At 31.6% G+C, this 21,683-nt stretch overlaps 1 protein-coding gene across 1 annotated transcript; it reads left to right on the plus strand.

The window, feature by feature from the left end:
• The first annotated feature begins 8,847 nt into the window (after window positions 1-8,847).
• On the plus strand, window positions 8,848-10,798 carry LOC149570922 (cytochrome P450 750A1-like). Its single transcript, XM_089812476.1, has 2 exons — window positions 8,848-9,836; window positions 10,032-10,798. The coding sequence occupies exons 1-2, from the start codon at window positions 8,907-8,909 to the stop codon at window positions 10,641-10,643; spliced, it is 1,542 nt and encodes a 513-aa protein (XP_089668602.1). The 5' UTR covers window positions 8,848-8,906; the 3' UTR covers window positions 10,644-10,798.
• Window positions 10,799-21,683: the final 10,885 nt, after the last annotated feature.

Here is a 21,683-nt window from a genome sequence, read left to right on the forward strand (position 1 = left end):
TTCTTCTATTGAAATCATTAATGAAATAAACATAATAAAAAAATCTACCAATAGAAGGAACATCAAATAGATCAAATACATCTAAATAGATTAGATTCAAAATACATGAGGAGTTATGAGAACTTAGGTAAAATTGAATTTGGTTTTATTTATCATAGATACAATGCTTACAAAAATCAAACTCAAGATTATAGTCATTCAACCCATCAACAAGGTTTTCATTTTTTAAGGTTCATAGTGTTGGCAATATCATCAGATAGATGTCTTGATATTTTTCATTTATGGAAACATGTATTCAACATTTCATTTATGCATTTAGAGTTAGTAAATTGTCTTAGTGTCAGTAATTTTGCAATAGCATATAGAAAAATGTGATGTGTACAAATGACTCATTGAGAGTTATCTTATGCACAATTGAGGAAATCTCTATGATAGTGTCGTGATGACATGTGCCAATGTGCAGGCGTATACGAATAGTATGACACAAATTATGATTGAAATACCAGTGCGCGTATTTGACAAAGTAAAACATAGCATAGCAAAAAAATGAGTTATATGACTTAAGGAATTAACTTGGTGACAAAATAATTACTAAGTCATGATGAGTCGACTTTGTGGATGTTGATCCAAAAGTTATTTTATATTATGTCAAGCGTGTGAAGACATGAAGGCCAACTGAGTAGAGATTTACTAATTTGTGAATTGTAAGTAGAGATCTTATCTTGCACAAATAAGTGTGTGATCTATGTGATATTGGTGATAGATGAGAAGTTGATGAGATGATATACAAACTATGTGATGCAATATTTGATGTATGATTAGAGCAAGTGTGATTTACAATAGTAAAAAATTATTGTGTATATATCTATTCTTGTGAAGAAATTTATTGTATAAATGCATGTTATGGCAATGGGCTTTTCTTGCATACACTGTATTTGATCTACCAACTCCTAATAGGGTTGAAGAAAATCCTAATAGGTTTGAGGACTCTAAAAAGAACTCAAGACACTATATGTGTAAGTCATAGACTCCTAACAGAGTCAATATCCTTAATAGGATTCTTTTTTTTAGTGGATCATCTAGTGGGTATCATCCCACTAGGGTTTCCCTAGTTAACAAATAATGGTTCTATGAGTTCTCTATGTGGATGGTTATATTTACTGTTCAACATTGTTGGTTTGCTTTCATATGCAAGTTATAAAGTAATTAAAAATATTTAGTTGTGGACAAAAGTTTGTAGAATATTGATTCACCCCCCACCCTATCTAAGTAGTATCTATTTCTAACACATAGACCCTTCTTACCTATGTGGCCAAGTTTCTAGTGCCATAACATAGACTTCTCTATAGGTAAATTTGATTCAGTAGATAGAGCACCCTTGGGTACCAAGAAACCATGACCATCTATTGAAAGAGAAACCCTCTCCTTCTCCAAAAAAGTAATCCTTTTCACAATCTTATCAAAAGTACTATTGTACTCAACCATGCATGCATCAAGGTGGTACAATGTACCCAATCTACTTTGTCTTTCTATTACCATAGCACCTCTCACCATTTTCATACTTGCTTCAAAAAACTGTATATGCACACTCGCATCTATTAGTTTGGTAATAGATAATAAATTCCTTGCTAGTCTCGAGATATGCAAGACACTATCAAATATCCTAATTATACCATCTAAAAATTTAACATGAATACTTCCATGACCAACAATATCAAGAACTGAGTTATCACCCAAATACACCTTACCATCATCAAAGTTTTTATACTTACAGAAATATTTTCTATTAGGAGACATGTGGAAAGATGCACTTGAGTCTATCAACCATGCATTGTCACCTGTATGAGTGGCCAAGGCTATAATGAAAGCATCTCCATCTTCCTTCTTAGACTCAAAATCAAAATATTGTTTCTTCTTATTCTTTTTCTTTTACTCTTTGTAGTTCTTTCATAAGTGTCCAAGTTTTCCACAGTTCTAGCATATTGCTTTGGACTTACCAGGAGATTTTGGTCTTCCCTTATTCTTGGACTTAAGATGGCCATGCTACTTTTCATTCTAGCCTCTTTCCTTTGGACTTCCTCGAACACTCAATGCCTCTGTGGAATTGAAAGAGACCTTCCTTCTCATCTCTTCAAAAAGTAGAGAACCAACAACATCCTCCATCTTTATGATAACTAAAGTGTACCCTATGGCCATGACAAGGTTGTCCCATGAGTCTAGCAACAAACATAGCAAGATTTGACACCTTTCTTCTTCATCCATCGACACCCCAATGGAGGTCCACTAAGACACCAACATATTAAAAATTTCAAGATGCTCATAAATCCATCCACCTTCTTCCATTCTCAAATAATACAACTTCCTCCTCAAGAAAATCTTATTCACAAGTGATTTCGCTTGATAGATCTCACTTAGCTTCTTCTGAAGCTTCTTCATAGTAGGATCTTCATTGACATTTATCATAATTGAATGTGAAAGACATAATATGATGAGACCTTTAGCTTTTCTGTCTATCACATCATATTGTGTAGTTGAAGTTAGATTTGTAGACCTCTTCTTATTCTCATCAATTGCATCCCATAGATTGTAATTAATCAATAGATCTTCCATCTTTAGCTTCCACATCTCAAAATTTGTGCCAAAAAATATCTCTACATCAAACCTCTCTAATATGCTTGCCATCTATGTAATCCTACAACACAAAAATGAAAACCTCAACACAAGCTCCCACTCAACCCTTGATTAGCTCAAAAAAATCTGTACCCAACGAATAGAACCAAAATTAGCCAGGCTCTAATACCACTTGTAAGGAAGCAAAGGTGTGCAAAATTAGTTCCTATGGTAGTCTTGATAGGAAGATTATGTAACTTTTGCTAACTATTACAGAGATTTTAATGGACAAATAAACATGCATAAATGGAATATCACAATAAACATATAACACAATAATTGTCATAGGGAAACCCTTCCAGGAGAAAAAACCCACACAACGTATTATCAAATCAAGAAGATTAAAATACACTTGCAGTGCAAGTTCTTATAAGAGGGCATTACCAACACTCAAACTTGGAGAGACTCCTTCTAGCACCTAATCTTGTAAACTGAACTCGGTGATCCAAACACCTCCCTGAGCCCTCCTTTTATAGTGATTTACAACCTGGAAACCATTTGTAGTTTTACAAAACCATGGGCCCAAACCATGGGCAAACCAACCATGTCACACCTTACCCACTTGTCATTTGTAACCCCAAGATAGGAAAACAACCAAGTTAAAATAGTATTTTCGTCCATTAAATTATCCTCTAGTTTAGACCCCCATAAACATCATATAATGAGTTGTTTATACTCTAAAAATGACCTTGTTATATTCTACTATGAATAAAGCACATTTTTAACAACTCATACACTTTTCTCCAAAACATAAACATGTGGAGAACTACCACAAACAAATTCTAGAATTTTTTGGAAAAAGCTTGCAAGGTTGAGACACAATTCTCAACAAAACCACCTTTAATAAAGAACTAAAAAGAACTATTTGTTTGGGAAAATAACATCATAAAATAGTATTTGAATAATATTATAATCAATGAAATGTTATTCCATTATCATTTATGTAAAGAATTTCAAAAATATTGATTAGTCATGTTCAATGCACACTAATCACCATTTTCAACAGTGCAATATATACCCTAAATGAATAAGGGAACAAAATAAAATTCTTTATTATCTTTAATGTATTTTTGCATTTGTGAAAATTAGCTTCACTTATTTAAAGGCGAGTAGAGATTGAAAGGTTTATTAATTCTAGATGCCTATAACATATTATATTTTTATTTGTTTATGCATATTATTGATGGAGCAACTCTTCATATTTAACATATTATAGAGTATTTTTTATGGAAGTGGTTAAAGTCCTCCAAGGGTTTGATTCCTAATTCAAAAAATTCTAAAGAATACCTATTTTGAATGTATAGATATAGGAGTATTGTATTTCAATAAGACAATTCAATTTTGTTTTTCTTAGTATGTATTAGGTCTATTGTTACTTCTAGAAAATCATGATGATATATATTGGTTCTGCCATGTACATTTTCCTATCATATGTGTTTTCTCATTTACCACATTAGCTTATTTGAGTTAAGAATATTCCCCATATTAGAAATTATAATCTTATTTATTGAATAATGAATTACAATTCAATGAATTACAACACTTTTCCATGTTAGATGAAGTTTGTTCTTAAATATCGTGAGTTCACAAAAGATTTTTTTTATTTTTTAAAACAAGAAGTGTGTAACATAATTTAAGTTATACATCACAACAAATAAAAGATACATGAAATGATAATATGATAAGATATAAGGAGAAAATATTCACAAACAAGAGCTATGTTCCAGTAGGAGTCCCGCCCTAGGAAAAAATAAAGACTTCTAATTTGAAATGATTGGAAGTATGATGAATAATAGCAATTGATTTTATGGATTGTGGAAATCTACCTACTCTTTTTGAGGTGTTACTCAAATGTTATTGAATAATTTATAATGGGAAAATTGTTGGATTTATACAAATATTTTAAAACTTTAAAAATATTTAAATTAATAATACATTTTGTAAAAGATTATCTTAAAGATTATGCATGTGCAATAGAGTGGATAGAACACAATTATTTCAATTATATGCTTCAACAAATTACATCTATGTGAACAACCAAACTAAGAACAACTAAAAATGTATGTATCTCAATTGCCTAGTGCTACAAATGGATTAAATTAATCTCTAGAATATTTTCTCATTTAGTGAGATGTACATTCCATTAAACTCTTGACATTCCACATTCACATAACTACATTTTCATAAAAAGTACAAAACTCTAAAAAACTAACAATGTCCACAATCTAAATTTTATAATAGTAATACGATATTATAATATTACTATTAGTTGCGGTTTTTAACTCAAACTTATTGGAGTTTTTTACTCAAACTTATTGACCCATGTTTCATAAGGCACAATACTAGTTGATTGTTTTGTGAACGCAATAACAAGCTAAGTGGGTAGTACAAGGATAGTGAGGTGAGCTTCTAGGAAGGGCCAATGGTAGAACTATAGACTAGAATCACCTATGTGCACAACGAGTGCTAAGGGTCAATGAGTTTGACATATAAACCACCCAACTAAGTCTTGGTGGTAATATCATAATTTGACTATGGAGTTACTGGATGAGTGACTTCTTGAGAAGGTCCAATGCTTACCTTTGTGAGCATCACCTATATGCAATGGAAATATCTATAGAGGCATCAAAAAGTGTATGTTTGCATTTAACAATTAATTTGAAATTCAAAATATTATTATCATTTAAATTTTAATTGAAGTGTTAATTCTACTAAAATATATTCTCAACACCCTTTTGATTCTTGGATACACATTTTTGATGGAATGAACGTAAAGATAATATTACAATAAAAATATTTAGTTTATTGCATAAAATATAACTATTAATAATGAACAAAAATATTAATAATGTATAATATGTATCAAGATAATACATCTCTTTGAAAAATTATTTTAATTTAAAGATATAATCTTTAAATTATTTAATATCAATTTTATACATCATATTTACTAAAAATATTAAATAATTATGTTATTATTGATTAAAATTTATTTTGAAATAACTAAAAAAGAACACAAAAATAAATGTTAGGAAGGTCTAAGTGTCAAGGTTTGATTTGTACATTACTTAAAAAACTAGCATTCATATCTAGCAAAGGGTAAGTTGAAATTGCTGAGAAAGTCAATTAAGGGAAAAAATGGTCTATTTAAAATATTTTTAGTTTAAATTTAAATATTCTTTATTTACATTTTGTGTTTGTATTTGTATGTATGAAAATAAATAATTTTTTTTTGAGATAGTGTAAACATAAGTAACCACTCTAAAACTATAAATATTTAACTTATTTCTAAATTAACTAAAAATATATAAATTAATTTATTTTTTAAACTTATAATGAAGTGATTAGTATAGAAGATTGAAATGAACAAATTTTTTCTACTATTCCCAATCAATGAGCTAAAATAAATATCAAATTTTTTGCTGTTTTTGAATTTTATAAATATAAAAGAATTATTTTTTAATTTTTGATAACATATTTTTATGTTTAAAAATAAATGATGTTCCACATTCTATTATATTAGTTAGATATATTATAAAACTTTATAGAAATTTAAAAATACTAATATTTATCTATAATAGAATATTAATAACTAGTTAACAGTATAAAGAAAAAAAATTACAATAGTAACTAATAATGTGCATGTATAAAAATAGTACTTAATGAAAATTATTAATAAGTTATAATATAAATTTTATTTAAAATTTTTAATATAATAGTAATTAATTGATTTAAATAAATAAAAAATTATTAAATGAAATTTAATATAATTTTAAAATTATTAAAAAATATTAAAATTATAAAAAATAATATTGAACTAATATTCTAATATAGATATTGTATTACGTGGACAAATTTAAAATATTAAATAGTTAACTAATTTAACTATCATAGACAACAAATTGAATCTAAATGTTAAAAAAAAATTTATATTAATACAAAAATTAAAATATTAACAACTTAATTAAAAAATTTTGATCTTCTCAAACTTTACATTTCTTATGTTAGATAGACATGGTCGAGAAGGAAAACAAATTAAAAAAAAACCTTTTGATGCCAACATTTGAGGTAAAGACGCTATATGTGATTTATTAATGATTGTTTAAAACCTTTAACATGACATAGATTTTTTTTTTTTTTTTTTTTGATTGGCGTTGATTTTTTTTTTTTTTTTTTCAATTTTCAAATAAGAAATTAAAAAAACTGCTAGCAAAATTACCAAGGACCAATTAGGAAAAAGAAAATATTCTACAAAAATCTAAAATCTAAATAAAAGGACTAAAAACTTTAGGAAACTTTGATTAATATTTTTCATACACAAATTTCAATGCAAACAAATGTTAAAAAAGCTAGGCAAAAACAATAGTCTTTGCCTATAGGCAGGACTAATAAATAGAGTTGAAGATGAATACATAGTACATGCAAGAACTAAATATGGAACCAAAAATAGAAGGAGTACTTCTCTCATATCTTAACAAAATATAGAAAAGAACTTTCAGCTCTATATTAGCCACTATAAACAATCTAAAAAATAATCTAAGAAAAATGGAAAAAAAAGAAATCATCTAACTTAAAAATACTAACACATAGTTTTAAAAAAAAAATCCTAAAAATATAAGATCTACAATTAACGAGAGAAAAACTATTTTCCCTCCTACTCTTTAAATTTCTTGTTCACTTAAACATTTTATATTAAGACAAAGAAAAAATCCAATATCATTCTCTTCTCCCTATTTGTAAAAAGATCTTTATTGTTGGAATGATGCATTTTCATTTGTGAAGGAATTTTTAAAAAAAAATTCGTCCTCACTCACAAGACTTTATCTTTAACGACATCATCCCGAATTACTTTTATGAGAAAAGAGTTAGATTATAATAGCAACTTATAAGATATGTATTTAAACAAGCAACGTACTCAACCTTCTCTAAGCATTTGACTCTTTGATAGTCTTAGTATCGAACAACCACGAGATATGCGAAAAGTATATCTAAGAAAGCACCCGGGGTCCCCAACACGACTAAAATATTTGCGAATAGAATTTATTTGCCAAGAATTATGACATTTGCGATGATCACTTTATAGATACCATCCATCTATCGTTGATCACTTGAGCATGCTCTGCAGAAAGGTGTGCGGAAAAACAAGAAGTTAACAAAAGAAGACTCTTTTCAAAGGAGCGTTAGCCTCCAAATAGTCTGTAACACATAATTTCAATTGCCAATTGTGACAAGAACTTGCTTTCACGTATTTATAGTTATTAACGAGCAACCTCTGTGTGAATGACAGATATCCATAAACTCATCAAAGAATCTCATATTACCATTACTATGTATTACCATAAATGCACTATGTCCTAGAGGAATCTATTAGAGCACGATGAAGACTTCATAATTGATGCCATCAAATGTGTTGATTTATTGATTGAAAAATATTTATTATTCTTACAAAATAAATATTATTGTGCAACGCAATAAATATAATAAATAAAAATGTAGAAAGATGATACAATTTGATTTTTAATATTTTAAAATGTCATTATTAAAAGAGCACTTTAAAATCCATTCTTTCCAAGAGAAACATACTATAGTGATGAAAACTTTATATTTTATGTGATAGAATATGTTGATATATTACTTGAAAAATATTTATTCTATTTATAAAATAGATAACTTTTTGACAAATGAAAGGAAAGGAATGAATATAATAAATAAGAATCTAGAAAGATGATTTTTTTTTTTGAATATTTCTAAATCTATTAAAATATAAGAAACAATATCAAAAAAGTGTTCACAACCTCACTATCTCCAAGAAAATTACGGTAGAATATTCAAACTTTAGAATACAAGCGATAAGATGTGTTGACTTTTTGTTTGAGAAATACTTATTATATTTGCAAAGTGGATAAATAATAGAATGCTGAAACCTACGACAATTGATACGAATATAAGATGTATTGATTTTTTGTTTGAGAAATACTTATTATATTTACAAAGTGGATACATAATACAATGCTGAGAGCTGAAACCTTGACTGTTGATATGAATATGGGACGTGTTGATCTTTTTCTTTGAGAATAATTATAGATTTACACGACTGTTCACAATGGGAAGATGCTCTATACATCTCCGTCCTGTCGTGTCCTAATAGTATACCTCCTCGTGCATATTAAAATGGGTAGATTTTTTCTTCCAATACAACTGCGAACTTCTCTTTTCCTAGCAGCAGCAGCAAAACCATGGATTCCTCCTTCAAAGAGCCCATCAATTTAGGACTTGGGTTCTTCTTTATCATCATCTTCTGGTTTCTGTACAAGCTGGGAAGCAATGGCAGGAAAGTGAAGTGGCCTCCCGGACCACATCCATGGCCTCTCATAGGAAATCTCCATCTCTTGGGAAGCCTTCCTCATCAGTCCCTAGCCAATCTTGCAAAGAAATACGGACCCATTATATTTCTACGCTTGGGCTCTGTGCCCACCATTGTCGTATCTTCCAATGCCATGGCAAAAGAGTTCCTCAAGACCCACGATTTGGCCTTCGCCAACAGAGCCGTGTGTGCCCATGGGAAATATGTCTGTTACAATCATCAAGACGTGGCGTTTGGCCGCTATGGAAGTTATTGGAGGCATCTCAGAAAGCTTTGCACAGTGGAGCTTCTCACAGCGAAGAGAAACGAGTCTTTCAGGTTTGTGAGAGAGGAAGAAGTGTCTGCCACGTTGGCCTCCATCTGGAAGGAAAGTGGAAATGGAGAAAAGTGTGTGGACATGAAGAGGACATTCTCCTCTCTCTCTCGAAATATCATCTGCAGAATGTTTGCCAGCAGAACGTACTTGGACCACGAATTGAAGGAAATTGGAGGACAGGGTTTCAAGGAAATGGTTGACGAGGTCTTCGCCTTGGGCGGCGCCTTTTGCGTGGGCGATTTCATTCCTTTTCTCGACTGGCTGGATTTCCAAGGACTTCATGGTCGCATGAAAGCTCTTCACAAATTATTGGACGGGTTTTCTGAGAAAGTAATCGATGAGCACATTGATCGGAGATTGGGAAGAGGAGGAAACCCTAACGCAGAAGAAGGAGATCGTGTTGAAGATATGGTGGACGTGCTGCTGGAAATGGCTGAAACGGAGGGTCAGATAATCTCACGAGTGCACATCAAATGCATCATCGTAGTAAGTTCCAGAATCGAGGCTTTCACAAATCTGATTACAAACAGCTTTGAACTGTTCTGCTTAAACTGGTCTTCTACACTGCGAATCAGATCATCAAATCTTATTTACTGTTTATCTGGTCTTTTTACTGTTATTGTTCATTAGATCAAGCTTGTCAAGGGAATCAGTTAGGGTTCTAACTTTACGTGCACGCAGGATATGTTGAGCGCCGGAACGGAAACATCGTCGACGTTACTGGAATGGGCGATGAGTCAGCTGCTCAGAAATCCTGCCACTCTTGCTCGAGCACAGGAAGAGATCGAATCAGTGATAGGCAGAGATCGCTTAGTAAAGGAGAGCGACGTTGTGAAGCTGGACTATCTGCGATGCGTGGTGAAGGAAACATTTCGACTGCATCCGCCATTGCCTCTTCTCATTCCACACGAGTCGATGGAAGGGTGCCACGTGGACGGATATTTCATTCCGGCAAAGACGAGACTGTTTGTGAATGTGTGGGCGATTGGAAGGGATGAGAACGTTTGGAAAGATGCTGAGCAGTTTAAGCCGGAGAGGTTTGTAGGGAGTAATAAGGACGTAAAAGGTCAGGACTTCGATCTGCTGCCGTTTGGAACGGGAAGAAGAGGATGCCCTGGGATTTCCTCGGGCCTCTCCACGGTTGAGTTGGCACTTGCTCAGCTCCTCCATTGCTTTGATTGGACAGTGGATGGTGACGTGGATTTGGAGGAAGAGTTTGGACTCGCTATTCCCAGAAAAAATCCACTGTTTGCCCGTCCTTCGTGGAGGCTCACTGCTGATTATCCTGTTTAAGAAAGTAGACTCCATGCTCCTTAAAGAGGTTATTCCATGTTTAATATATTTAGTGGACTCATGATAAAGACCGGCAGTTGTAGATTTCTGTCGTTGTCTCCGCTTACTATTTAATCAGGTTAATGAGATAAAGTAGCTTGGTGCTTATGTATTTATATTTTTGCGTTTGCACATTTGTGTCTATCAGTGTTTGTGATTCCTCATATGATAATATATATAAACTGTGTATTATCTACACATTAATCTCTGCCAAAGACAACAATTCCTCTACATCTATTTATCTTCATGTTTTCATTTTCAGTTTTGTGTATGAGTGTTTGTGATTCTTGTTAAATCTAAAATATAAATTGCAAACCACAAACAGAGAAAGAGAGAGACATGATTTATCGTGGTTCATCACAACTGTGGCTACATCCACACCGAGAGTAGAGCATATATATTATTCAATCATTGCAGCTTACATACATAGGGCTTTGCCCTTATATTTATACATTAGTTCTTCAAGAGAAGACGAAGAGACAAATAAAAAGAATGTGAAATGAACATACATGATAGTTGGACTTCACATCCAACAATCTCTCACTTGAAGTTCAACTCATGCTACAACCTCATATCTGAATATCCTCCCACTTAAACTCTGCTTTCCCTTACCAAATCCCATGGTAAGCAATTGCCAAAAGACAATCTTCATAGCTAGAATAGCAACCATAGCTAATCACTAATCACATCCAACTATCCATTCAACATCAGTAGATTTATAACCACATAACCAGCCATACAATAACTCACCAAATATACCATCTTCCAACAAAACACACCAAAAGGTTATTGATGTGCAAAAAACTAGAAGACCATTATAAGGATATTTAAATTGCATGAGCAATGTCAACTATAAATTTACTCAATCTACCAATCAGCACATAAAAGGCATTGCATTAATTTGAGATGATCTACAAACCGCAGCCTACCTGTTGCAAAAATGACATCTTCCAAGTCCTCATGAAAAGACCACATATTTTTGTTAAAAACAATGAAGTACAACAAGAATAGATGACCTCAAAAAACTCTTGGAAGGAACACTAACACAAATCTTAACTCATCTTTCTATCAATACCATCAAGTGCCAAGCTATATCAAATATGATCTCCTTTACCTCCCCATATGAGAGCATTTACAACACCCAAACACCATGAATGAAAGCTCCTATAAACAAGAGGATCAAACTCCAAACATTGCAAATATTAGGAACAATATCAACTATCTCCCAAATGCACAAGGAGATAAATCTACTAAGTAGACCAAGTGTGGGGAGTGAGAATGCTCCTCCAGGATACACCAAGTCTTAATGACTCTTCTCCAATAACAATCTCCACTAAGTCTATAATGAACTCACACCCATCCACAGGTGTAGGCTGTTCGGACTTCATGTTGAAACCTCAAAAGAGAAACCATCTCAACAAATGTTCTCTAAACCAAGAGAACTATAGCATCGCCCAAGCCTCTTAGTTTTCAAGAGCACTTCCATGGTCAATCCGCCAAAGTACCCGATACCAAGAGCACTAACCAAGATCAATTATCAAAACTCCCACTGCACATCTACATAACCTAGGAAAAGAACATGACAACTTGATCTTCACAAATTAGAACCTCATACTCTAAAGAGCATAACTTGCCATGAGAACCTGTATCATGTCAATGCTCTAATCTAGAATCAAGAGCTCACCATGACAATACATCTCCAGTCACATAGAGGAAAACATCTCATGACAACAATTTGTTTTTAATTTTTAAAAACTCCCACTTCACAATGACAGTGAACTTTCCATGGTATCAAAAAATAATAAAAATGATACCAAATATCACAATGAAGCTACAATTTCTCCACAATCTGGACAAGCACAATGAAAATCAACATCTCCCAATAACATTTTGAGAAGTCTCCCTTAACTGTAGCAAGGCAATCTTTTCCAACATTGTGACCTATAGAGCCATACCTGACCATCCAAGGATCACACACTGCTACGAATGCAGGCTTCTATAGAGCCATACTTGACTTGATCTTCCAAAAAATTAAACAAAACCCTATATATCTGAGAAATTTCACTAGGGACAAAAGACAATGCAAATTGGTGGCATTCTCTGTTTCCTTACCCGAAATAAGAATGTATGAAGGCCTAGTTGTCTTCCTTTGTACGAATACTCACAATCACATACAAATTCCCAAATTGACTTCTCATCTTCTCAATTTTGTCAAGAAAAGGGATTAATGAAAAGAATCCTTATAAATAATCAACAAAGATGTATAGAGGACTTTTAAACCTATTAAAATCTTCCATTAGATGTCTGGATTTCCAACTTGGGATGAGGATGAAAGCAACTGAAACCCCTGCCGCATTGAAAATGAAGCCAGGCAAAATCTTGTTGAAATTAAGTGTGTAATTAGCTACCCTCAGTAGGGAAGAGAGCAAATGTATCAGATGAGGATTCTCGTCTCTCCATTTCAAATTTATGATACAAACTCCAGTCTTCTTTCCTGCTCCTGCCATTTCTTCTCTCTCTGAACTAGTCTTCCTTTGCAATCTTTCATTTTAACAACCTCTACTTGCCTTGGACTCTTGTAGTCTACTCTCCAGGATCTTACACGCTCTAATACCAATTGTTAAATCTAAAAAATAAATTGCAAGCCACAAAACAGAGAAAGAGAGAGACATGATTTATCATGGTTCATCACAATTGTGGCTAGATCCACAGTGAGAGCAGAGCAAATATATTATTCAGTCATTGTAGCTTACATACACAAGGCTTTGCCCTTATATTTATACATTAGTTCTTCAAGAGAAGATGAAGAGATAAGTAAGAAGAATGTGAAATGAATAGACATGATAGTTGGACTTCACATCCAACACTTCTTATTTCAATATATAATTGATATTATTTCTTATAGTAAAACCCACTAGAGTATATATGGAATGGTTCACATAAGCTTTCATTTAAAAAGTGTTTTTAATTAGAGATTGTCAATGAGAAAGTGTTGTAATAATAAAATATGACTTATTTAATAAAGAAATGGATAAAATAATTATCTTTGATATTATAGGTTGAAGAAATTAGTAGCATCATTATTGCAAGTAGAGGATTTGAAATAATTATCATGTGAATTTTAAATGTATATAGAATATGTTATTTGTTTTTAGTATAATTTTAAATTTGGAAACATGCCTATCTATTAAAGATGTTCAATTATATTCTTGACTTAGTCCCTTGATTGTGTTATTTTCATACACTTCATAATAATTAGTTTTGGTGATTAATTTACAATTTATTCAATGATACCAAATATACTATTCTTTCTCTTCAGAATGCTTGTGATTCTATTGGCTTTCAAACTATAAATATAAAATCCTAGAAAATAGACACTCAAGATGTAGTGATGATGCACATTGAGTCAAATGAAGGAGATGACCTATCACTATGCCATAATATATAAGAGTTAAATTAATAAGAGGGTCTAGCTCTACTAAAGGCATTTGGATCAAAAATTGGTCATCTGCTCATCATAGAAAATAGAAAATAAAAATGAAAGTTTTTTTTTTTCAATGAGAGGTATGACATCTATTAAATAGAAAAATAAAGGGAGGTGACACTATAGAATTCAATCATACAACCACGAAAATATAAATAAATTACTATTGACTACAGTTAAAAAAATATGGAGCCATATTACTAGTATGGCATAGAAAAGTCAACAAAGGCTCCCCTAATGACCACTAATGTTGTTATTCTATCCCATAATGACAATTAGGAAGAACATAAAGTAGATCTATAAGATTATTAAACATTTCATGTGAAAGAGTGTTTTGAAGATACTTGCAATCTAATATTTTGTAATACATTACACAATTTTGACCAAACCTTGTTGAATCATTTTTGTGATATAGTGACAATGTATCTCAATATATATAATTCTAATACATAATATTCCACTCTTTATCATTTGTATTGAATGCTTATTATCACAGTATAATAAGTGGGTACATTTTGTGTTTGGTGTATATATTCTAGGAGTCTTCTCAACCATATTTCTTGGTAAGCCATTGATGTTCTACATTTGTGTTCAATATTCTCTATATCTAGAGATATTGTTGGTTGTTTCTTGGACTTCTAAGATAATACTAGAAAAAAAGGGCTAAAAGTGTAGCTTGAAATGGGTTACTAATAATTTTTTGAACCTTTCAAATTATAATCTATATAGCCAACCAAAGTTTTATCCTCTAAATGTTAAAATTTAGACCATAACTCAAAACCCATTTAATATATTTGAGAAATCTTTTAGTTGAAATCCAATGTGTTTCCTTAGACTCTAGCCTAAACCAAAAGAGACAAATGAAACAAATACTAGTCACCTTAAAATTCACAAAGAACTACAATGAAGATAATAAACTAAGACTTCTCTTAGGTATCAACCAAAAAATAAGAATTCAAAAAATTTAGGATAAACATCTACCTACAATCAAATGTAATGAAGGAAAGATTAAATGAAATTACAAATTCTTGAATCAATAATTACAATTGAATGTAGGTACATATTTATCCCAAAATTTGTGAGTTATAATTTGTTACTATATATTTAGGTATGTGCACAAATATGGGGGACCAAAAAGTTGCCACTTTTTGGTTTTCCCCCATCCAATAAATAATGTGTGTAGCACTATGCTCTATATTGTCTAAGCCACAGGCTTGTACATGGGATATCATCGTACGTACACACTATAGCACATACACATTTTGTTGTTTTATAGTGTCTACACACTATTTGAAAATAGCATAAAAGTGCCTCTTTTTCATATTCAAGTAGTGCATATGCACTATGATATTCATTAAATATTGGCAATCATGAGGATTGAATTCTCCTCAGATATCCAACCCAAAGGCTTGGACATCTTAAATAGGTCTGAGGTTTGATTTCTAACACATAACCACAAACAAATGTAGATTTGGTTGTGTGCCATCTATCAAGTTTACTCATGGTTATATAATAAGAGAATTGAGTTACACAAGATTATACATCTTCTTCTTAGCTATCTAACCATATACTTTTTTTGGAATTTGGATTATGTTAAGCCTTTCATCACTAATTTGTTTTCAATGCACATCCATTTTTTGTCAAAAGCCAACTTGAAGTATTTTTGGGATAAATTCTCTATCTTTCATCATCTCTTGCAACAAGTTACTTTTCTAGAAACTAGACTCCATTATATACACTTTTAAAAATAGGAGTTTTTATTTTTGATTAGTCTTCAATGATTTCTAGGGATGCCACAAGTTTTTTTTAATGTTTTTGAGATGACTCCACTTTAAAAATTCATGATAAATTTAATATAGATTAAAAATATTACCATAAAAATTTGAGCTAAACTATGTAGTGCTCGCTAACTCCTACCAGAGTGATTAAAAAAAATAAAAAATAAAAAGATTTTAGTGGGAGCACCCTTGACACTATGTTATAAGTTTACTAAAAAAAAAGACCACCTTTTGTACTCCCCCTTTATGAGGGCCTAAAACTCCACCATTTTATATAAAAGTTAGTAGTTTAGAAATTAGATTTAGAGAGCTACAACTTTTTTTATCATATCTTTATATATTGAGTTCAAATCTCTTCAATTTATCTACAAAGTTCATACTTGTCTAATTTTTTTCAAAAAAATGTTGCAACTTCTATCCCCCTTTTGGATCTTTGTGTACTTACTAATGTGATTGACCAATCTTGCTTCTTCCCCAAGCTCTTTCAGGGTCTCCTTAGGTCATATACTTGATCAAATTAGGGCTTCTATCCACCCTAGGCTGCTTAGGATTCTATACTGTAAGAATTTTCCTTAGGGTAGAATTCACCCAAGTTTAAAGAACTCAAACACAAGCACAATAGTAGACCAAAGTGAGAGTATGATCAGAGTGATGATATAATCATTGAATATTGCATATAAAAGTATAGTAGGAGTGGTTGTATATAAAGGCCTCTAGAGAGCTTCTAGAATGCATAGAAGTTAGCAACATGATGATGTGAGGATAAGCCTACAATGGTGTAGCATGCAAAATAATATTATAGAAAACATGTGCTAAAATAGGAGTGAGAATAATTGTGTTGTCTACATGACAACTCAACGAATGATGCAAACTCCAGTGTTGTAGACACCATGTGCTGAATTAGAGTTGTATACTTTTGTGTTGTCAACATGAAAACTCATGAGAGTGCGCAAACTCCTAAATTTCTCACCTAAATAAATAATAAAATAATGCATTAACCTAAGTAAACTTAAGTAAAGTTTAAATACTAAATACATATTTACACCAACACAAACACTAGATCCTAACCATTCAACTCGTTCACATCAATTAGGTAGAACACTTTTGCATACCAACTCTCCAATCACATAGGCAAACCCAAGCTTGCAAATGACTCCCAAAAGAGTGGTTGGAATCCTAGTAGCTCTTTAGACTTCCCTCAAGATCCACAATCAAGGTCAAGACTAAAACCCTAATTGAGTTCCAACCTACAAGAAAAAATGCATTAAAATACTATACTACAAGAATTAACCCTCCAAATGCACTAAAACCTAGATAACTTGAAAAAATCCTTAACAAGGAGACAAAAAAACCACCATTCTAAGTATCATTTTTAGAGACCATAGGTTCTAGGATTTCCAAGTTGTTCATACTATATAGGCATTTAATTTAAGCCTAAAATCAAGGGTTTGGAGGGTTTTTCTGTCTATCAACAACCAAGAAGACTTTTCTCTTCACAAACCCCATTCCAAAGTCCTCCATATGACTTGGGGCTTCACTACTCACTCCTTCAACACCTCACATGCTTAGGTTGAAGTATCCATACACTCAACCACTCCTCTCAGCTTTACAATAGATTGTGATCTCAGTTATCTACAAACCATTCCTCTCAGGTCTCCAATCAGAAATTTATTCTTAATAGTTCTCTTCTTGAAGATCAAGATGTGCTTATTCCCATTAAGATGGTTAGATTATTCAACCTACAAAATAAGATCATCTCTATGACTAGTAGATGGAATCTTAATGTCTCCTCTTGGCAGAAAATTTTCCAAACTTTTGGTCAAAAGAAGGCTAAAGAATTTAGATGTGTGGAGAAATTACTTTTTGACTGTCTTCATGTTCTTGAGAGTAACATTCATCCCAGCCTAACTCCCCTACCCTTTCCAAACAAGTCTCCCTAGCTAGAGAATCATGTAGGAAACATCAACAAGTTTAGATCAAAGGTGCCTTTATTAGAGCCCAGAACCATTGGCTTCAATATGGTGATAAAGGCTCAAAATGTTTCTTTAACCTCATTAAGCACAAACAAAAGTTCCTCATTTTGCATGAGATTACCAATGCCTTTGAGATGTTTTACAGAACCCTCTTTACCTGTAAGGATATGAAAACTTTGAAAGCCACTAGGATTAGATGCATTGACCTGATGTATTGATTCTCGTAGAATAACATGCAATGCCTCAATCAAAAGCTTGAGCTCTTTGGTAAAGTGTCAAGGGCTTGTATCTCCAGTTCCAAATCTATCATGTTGGGGTGGAAAGAAATGCCTCTAATTGGCTTACTCATTTTGGGTATGCTTGGGGAGGACCTAATAATATTGTTAGATACCTTGGTATCCCCTTCTCTGTGTCTCCTTCACACAAAGATATGTGGCTCTGGGTTAAGGAAAAAATTGTCAAAAAGATTAACAAATGGAATAATAGATTTCTTTCCCTTGCTAGGAGGGTCTAAGTTTGTTAGAAAATCCTATCTTCCTGCAATATTTACTACTTTTTTGCTTCAAATCTTTGAAATTTAAATGGTTATCCATGAATTATTGTGGTCAGATGGGAAGGGCAACAACAAAGCCCATGTGGCTAAATGGAGCTAGTGCCACCTAGAGAAAAGTCTTGGTGGTCTTGGCCTGAAGGATCTCAAGCTTTAGGGAATGTCACTTGCCTCCAAATGGATTTTCCAAGCCCTTGAAGGAAATGAGCCCTGGAAGGTGCTTATAAGAAATAATATTTAGAATGGTATCCCTAAAAATACCAAGTCCTAGAATGGCCTCCCTTTTTTTGACCTAATTGCTAGTAAGTTTTCCATGACTGTTTAGGGCACTTGGGTTTTTAGATCCATTTGGAAGGCTTGGGAGAATGTGCATGGGTTCATTGATAATTCTAGATTTGACTACAGTTATATCTTACATGGAGAACATTCTATTTGGTGGAATCTTCTCTAATGGGGTAAGCCCCTTGCCCTTACCAAGGGGTGTTCTATCAGATTCTGGGCTAATAAAGACATCAAGTGCATCATGGATATTATGGAACATAGAAATCTTATTAGCTAGGATAGCCTTGCCAAGGATTATGATCTTCCTATTTCTCATTAAAGAACTTACAAGCTGCTCAAGTTGGCCTATGCTACCCTTAATCTTCCTAGGAACATTGATGTTGACTCCCATTGATACCTCAATTTTAGATGGAAAAATGGATCCCTCCTTACTAGCATTAAAGCTATAGATATCTACAAATTCCTCAATCATGATACCTCTTCCACTGATCATATTAACATTATTTGGTATGGCACCACCAACTCTAGTGATTGGCAGAAAACCTTTGATAAATTGTGGAAGTCCCCCATCCCGCCTAAGATCAAATGCTTTAAATGGAAGCTTTTGTTGGATAGACTACTTATTAGGAACTATTGAGCTGCCCTTGATACTTATTCTATTTGTAGGATGTCTAAGACTATGAAGCATATTTTATTTGATTGTAGTTTTGCTAGAGAGATTTGGCTTATGTTTTGTGTTTCTATTACTAAACATGTTTATACACTTGATATCATTAGTAGATTTATTGATGGGCTCTACAAAGATGCTAACCTATTCTAGCATATTCTCTCATCTTTCATCCTTTGGTATATTTGGAAATTAAGAAATGAATCTAAATTTCAAAGCATTGATAGGACTCTTACTATGTTTTATAGAAAACTCACCCATTTCAAAATTACTTCCCAAGTTTGTTGTGTGATTAATCTAGAGTGAAGGAAGCTGCTAAGATTTCTTTGTGATGGTCATGCTTCTATGTTCATATACAAGATAAAGGGCGGTTTCAAATGGGTTAGCATCATTGACAACAAAATAGCTTTTGATGTTGCACTTGGAAAGCTTATACAAGACATTAGAGACAACAATGGTCCCAGATTTGATAAGCTACATATATACTCCCAAATTTTGGAATAGAAAAAAGTGGTTTGGATGGAGGGAGTGCTTGGTTGGACCACTTGGATAGATAATCTAGATGATGCACTTCATTAGTGCTCTTTTGCTTCTTTTTGTATGTTCATCCATAGTTTTTTTAAGTCTGTAATTTTGTCTTGAACTCTTAGTTTTTCATTGTACCTAATACTCTCCAATTGGTGAGTTAAGGCCTAGCCTCCCCTCTTTTTGGTGCTATTTTCCAAACTCTTGATCTTTAATACAAAATAAAATGAAATTACACCAACCAAAAATAACTATTCTTTCACGATTAAAATATTTTTAAAGCTTAGTTAATTTTATTTTCTTTTAGAAATATTTTTCTCTATTTTGATTGGTTGATATAATTTTGTGTTCATTCAATTTTTTTGACAAGAACTTAAGACATGCATTTATAAGATATATTATGTTCATTATTTAATTATGTTGTACATAAAAAATAAAGATTTTTGTTTGTGAAATACATACTTTCTACTATTCTCTTCAAAATCATAATACATTACCATTTTAAAATTAATTAATTAACATATCTAATGTTTTGATAAAAAATAATAATTAACATCCTATTTATTATATTTTCTCTATTAATTTCCGATAAAGAATACATAGTTTTACAAAGACATTAAATATATTCATTTCAAAATATCTCATTCTAAAAATGAAACCAACATATAAAGCTATCTCATATTATTGTATGATAGAATTTTATAATAGTAGAAAATTATATAATAATTATTGATAAATAATAATTTTATCAATACATCTATGTACTATAATGGCAATTAACATGACATTTACTTGTTATCATTAACAAAAACAATACACATATTTTATTTAATTATATACTCAAATACAAGAGTAAATAAAGACTATAATATAAACACATAAGCACCAACTAACTTTATCTCATGATACCTAATCAAACAAGTGTCATATAATAGCTTAGTAGTTACTGTTAGTTTTAATATAAATTTAGTTTTCATTTAATAAATTTATTATAGTATAGTAAATATTTAAATTAATAAAAATATTATATAGTATTTTTATAATAATAATATATATAGTAGTATTTATTAAGAGATTGTATAATACAAGTATATATAATATTTTTAATTGAATAAAAATTTAATTTGTAAATTACAATATGAAAAATCTTAAAAAGCATCAAAGTATCATGTTTTACACTTTGAGTTAAAATGATATTCATCATATTGTTAAAAATATAACTCTTAAAAACTATCATTCTATGAAATGCAAAAAGTATCACAAGAGTATTTATCCTACAGCATGAAATGTAAAAAGTATTACAACACAAATACTAACGAGGACACAAAGCATATAGTTACTACCGATAAAAGAAAATAATATGAATTTTATGGAGTAGTAACTTTAAAATAATTTGTTATATTTTGTGAATAAAAAATTAAAAGCCACTAAATATATTTTTATAAATTATTTCAAATATAATATAAATAAAAACTTTATGGTTGCAAAAAGTAATTAAATAATAAATTGTTTTCATTAGACAAACAAATAAGGGAAAAAGTTGCACTCCCTAATGTACCACAAAACAACCATTTAAATTATCAATAAATATATTGTACTGAATTATTTTAAATGCAATAAATATGGAAACTTTATAATTCAAAAAGTAATTGAATAATAAAAATTAGACAAACAAATTAAAAAGTTAAAATACATTCTATGCTATAGTTTGCTGCCGTAACTAATAAATATGCGAAGACTCA

The sequence above is a fragment of the Cupressus sempervirens genome, chromosome 2 (assembly GCF_028749045.1).
Source record: "Cupressus sempervirens isolate cs-2001-9-10 chromosome 2, ASM2874904v1, whole genome shotgun sequence".
Classification (NCBI taxonomy): domain Eukaryota; kingdom Viridiplantae; phylum Streptophyta; class Pinopsida; order Cupressales; family Cupressaceae; genus Cupressus; species Cupressus sempervirens.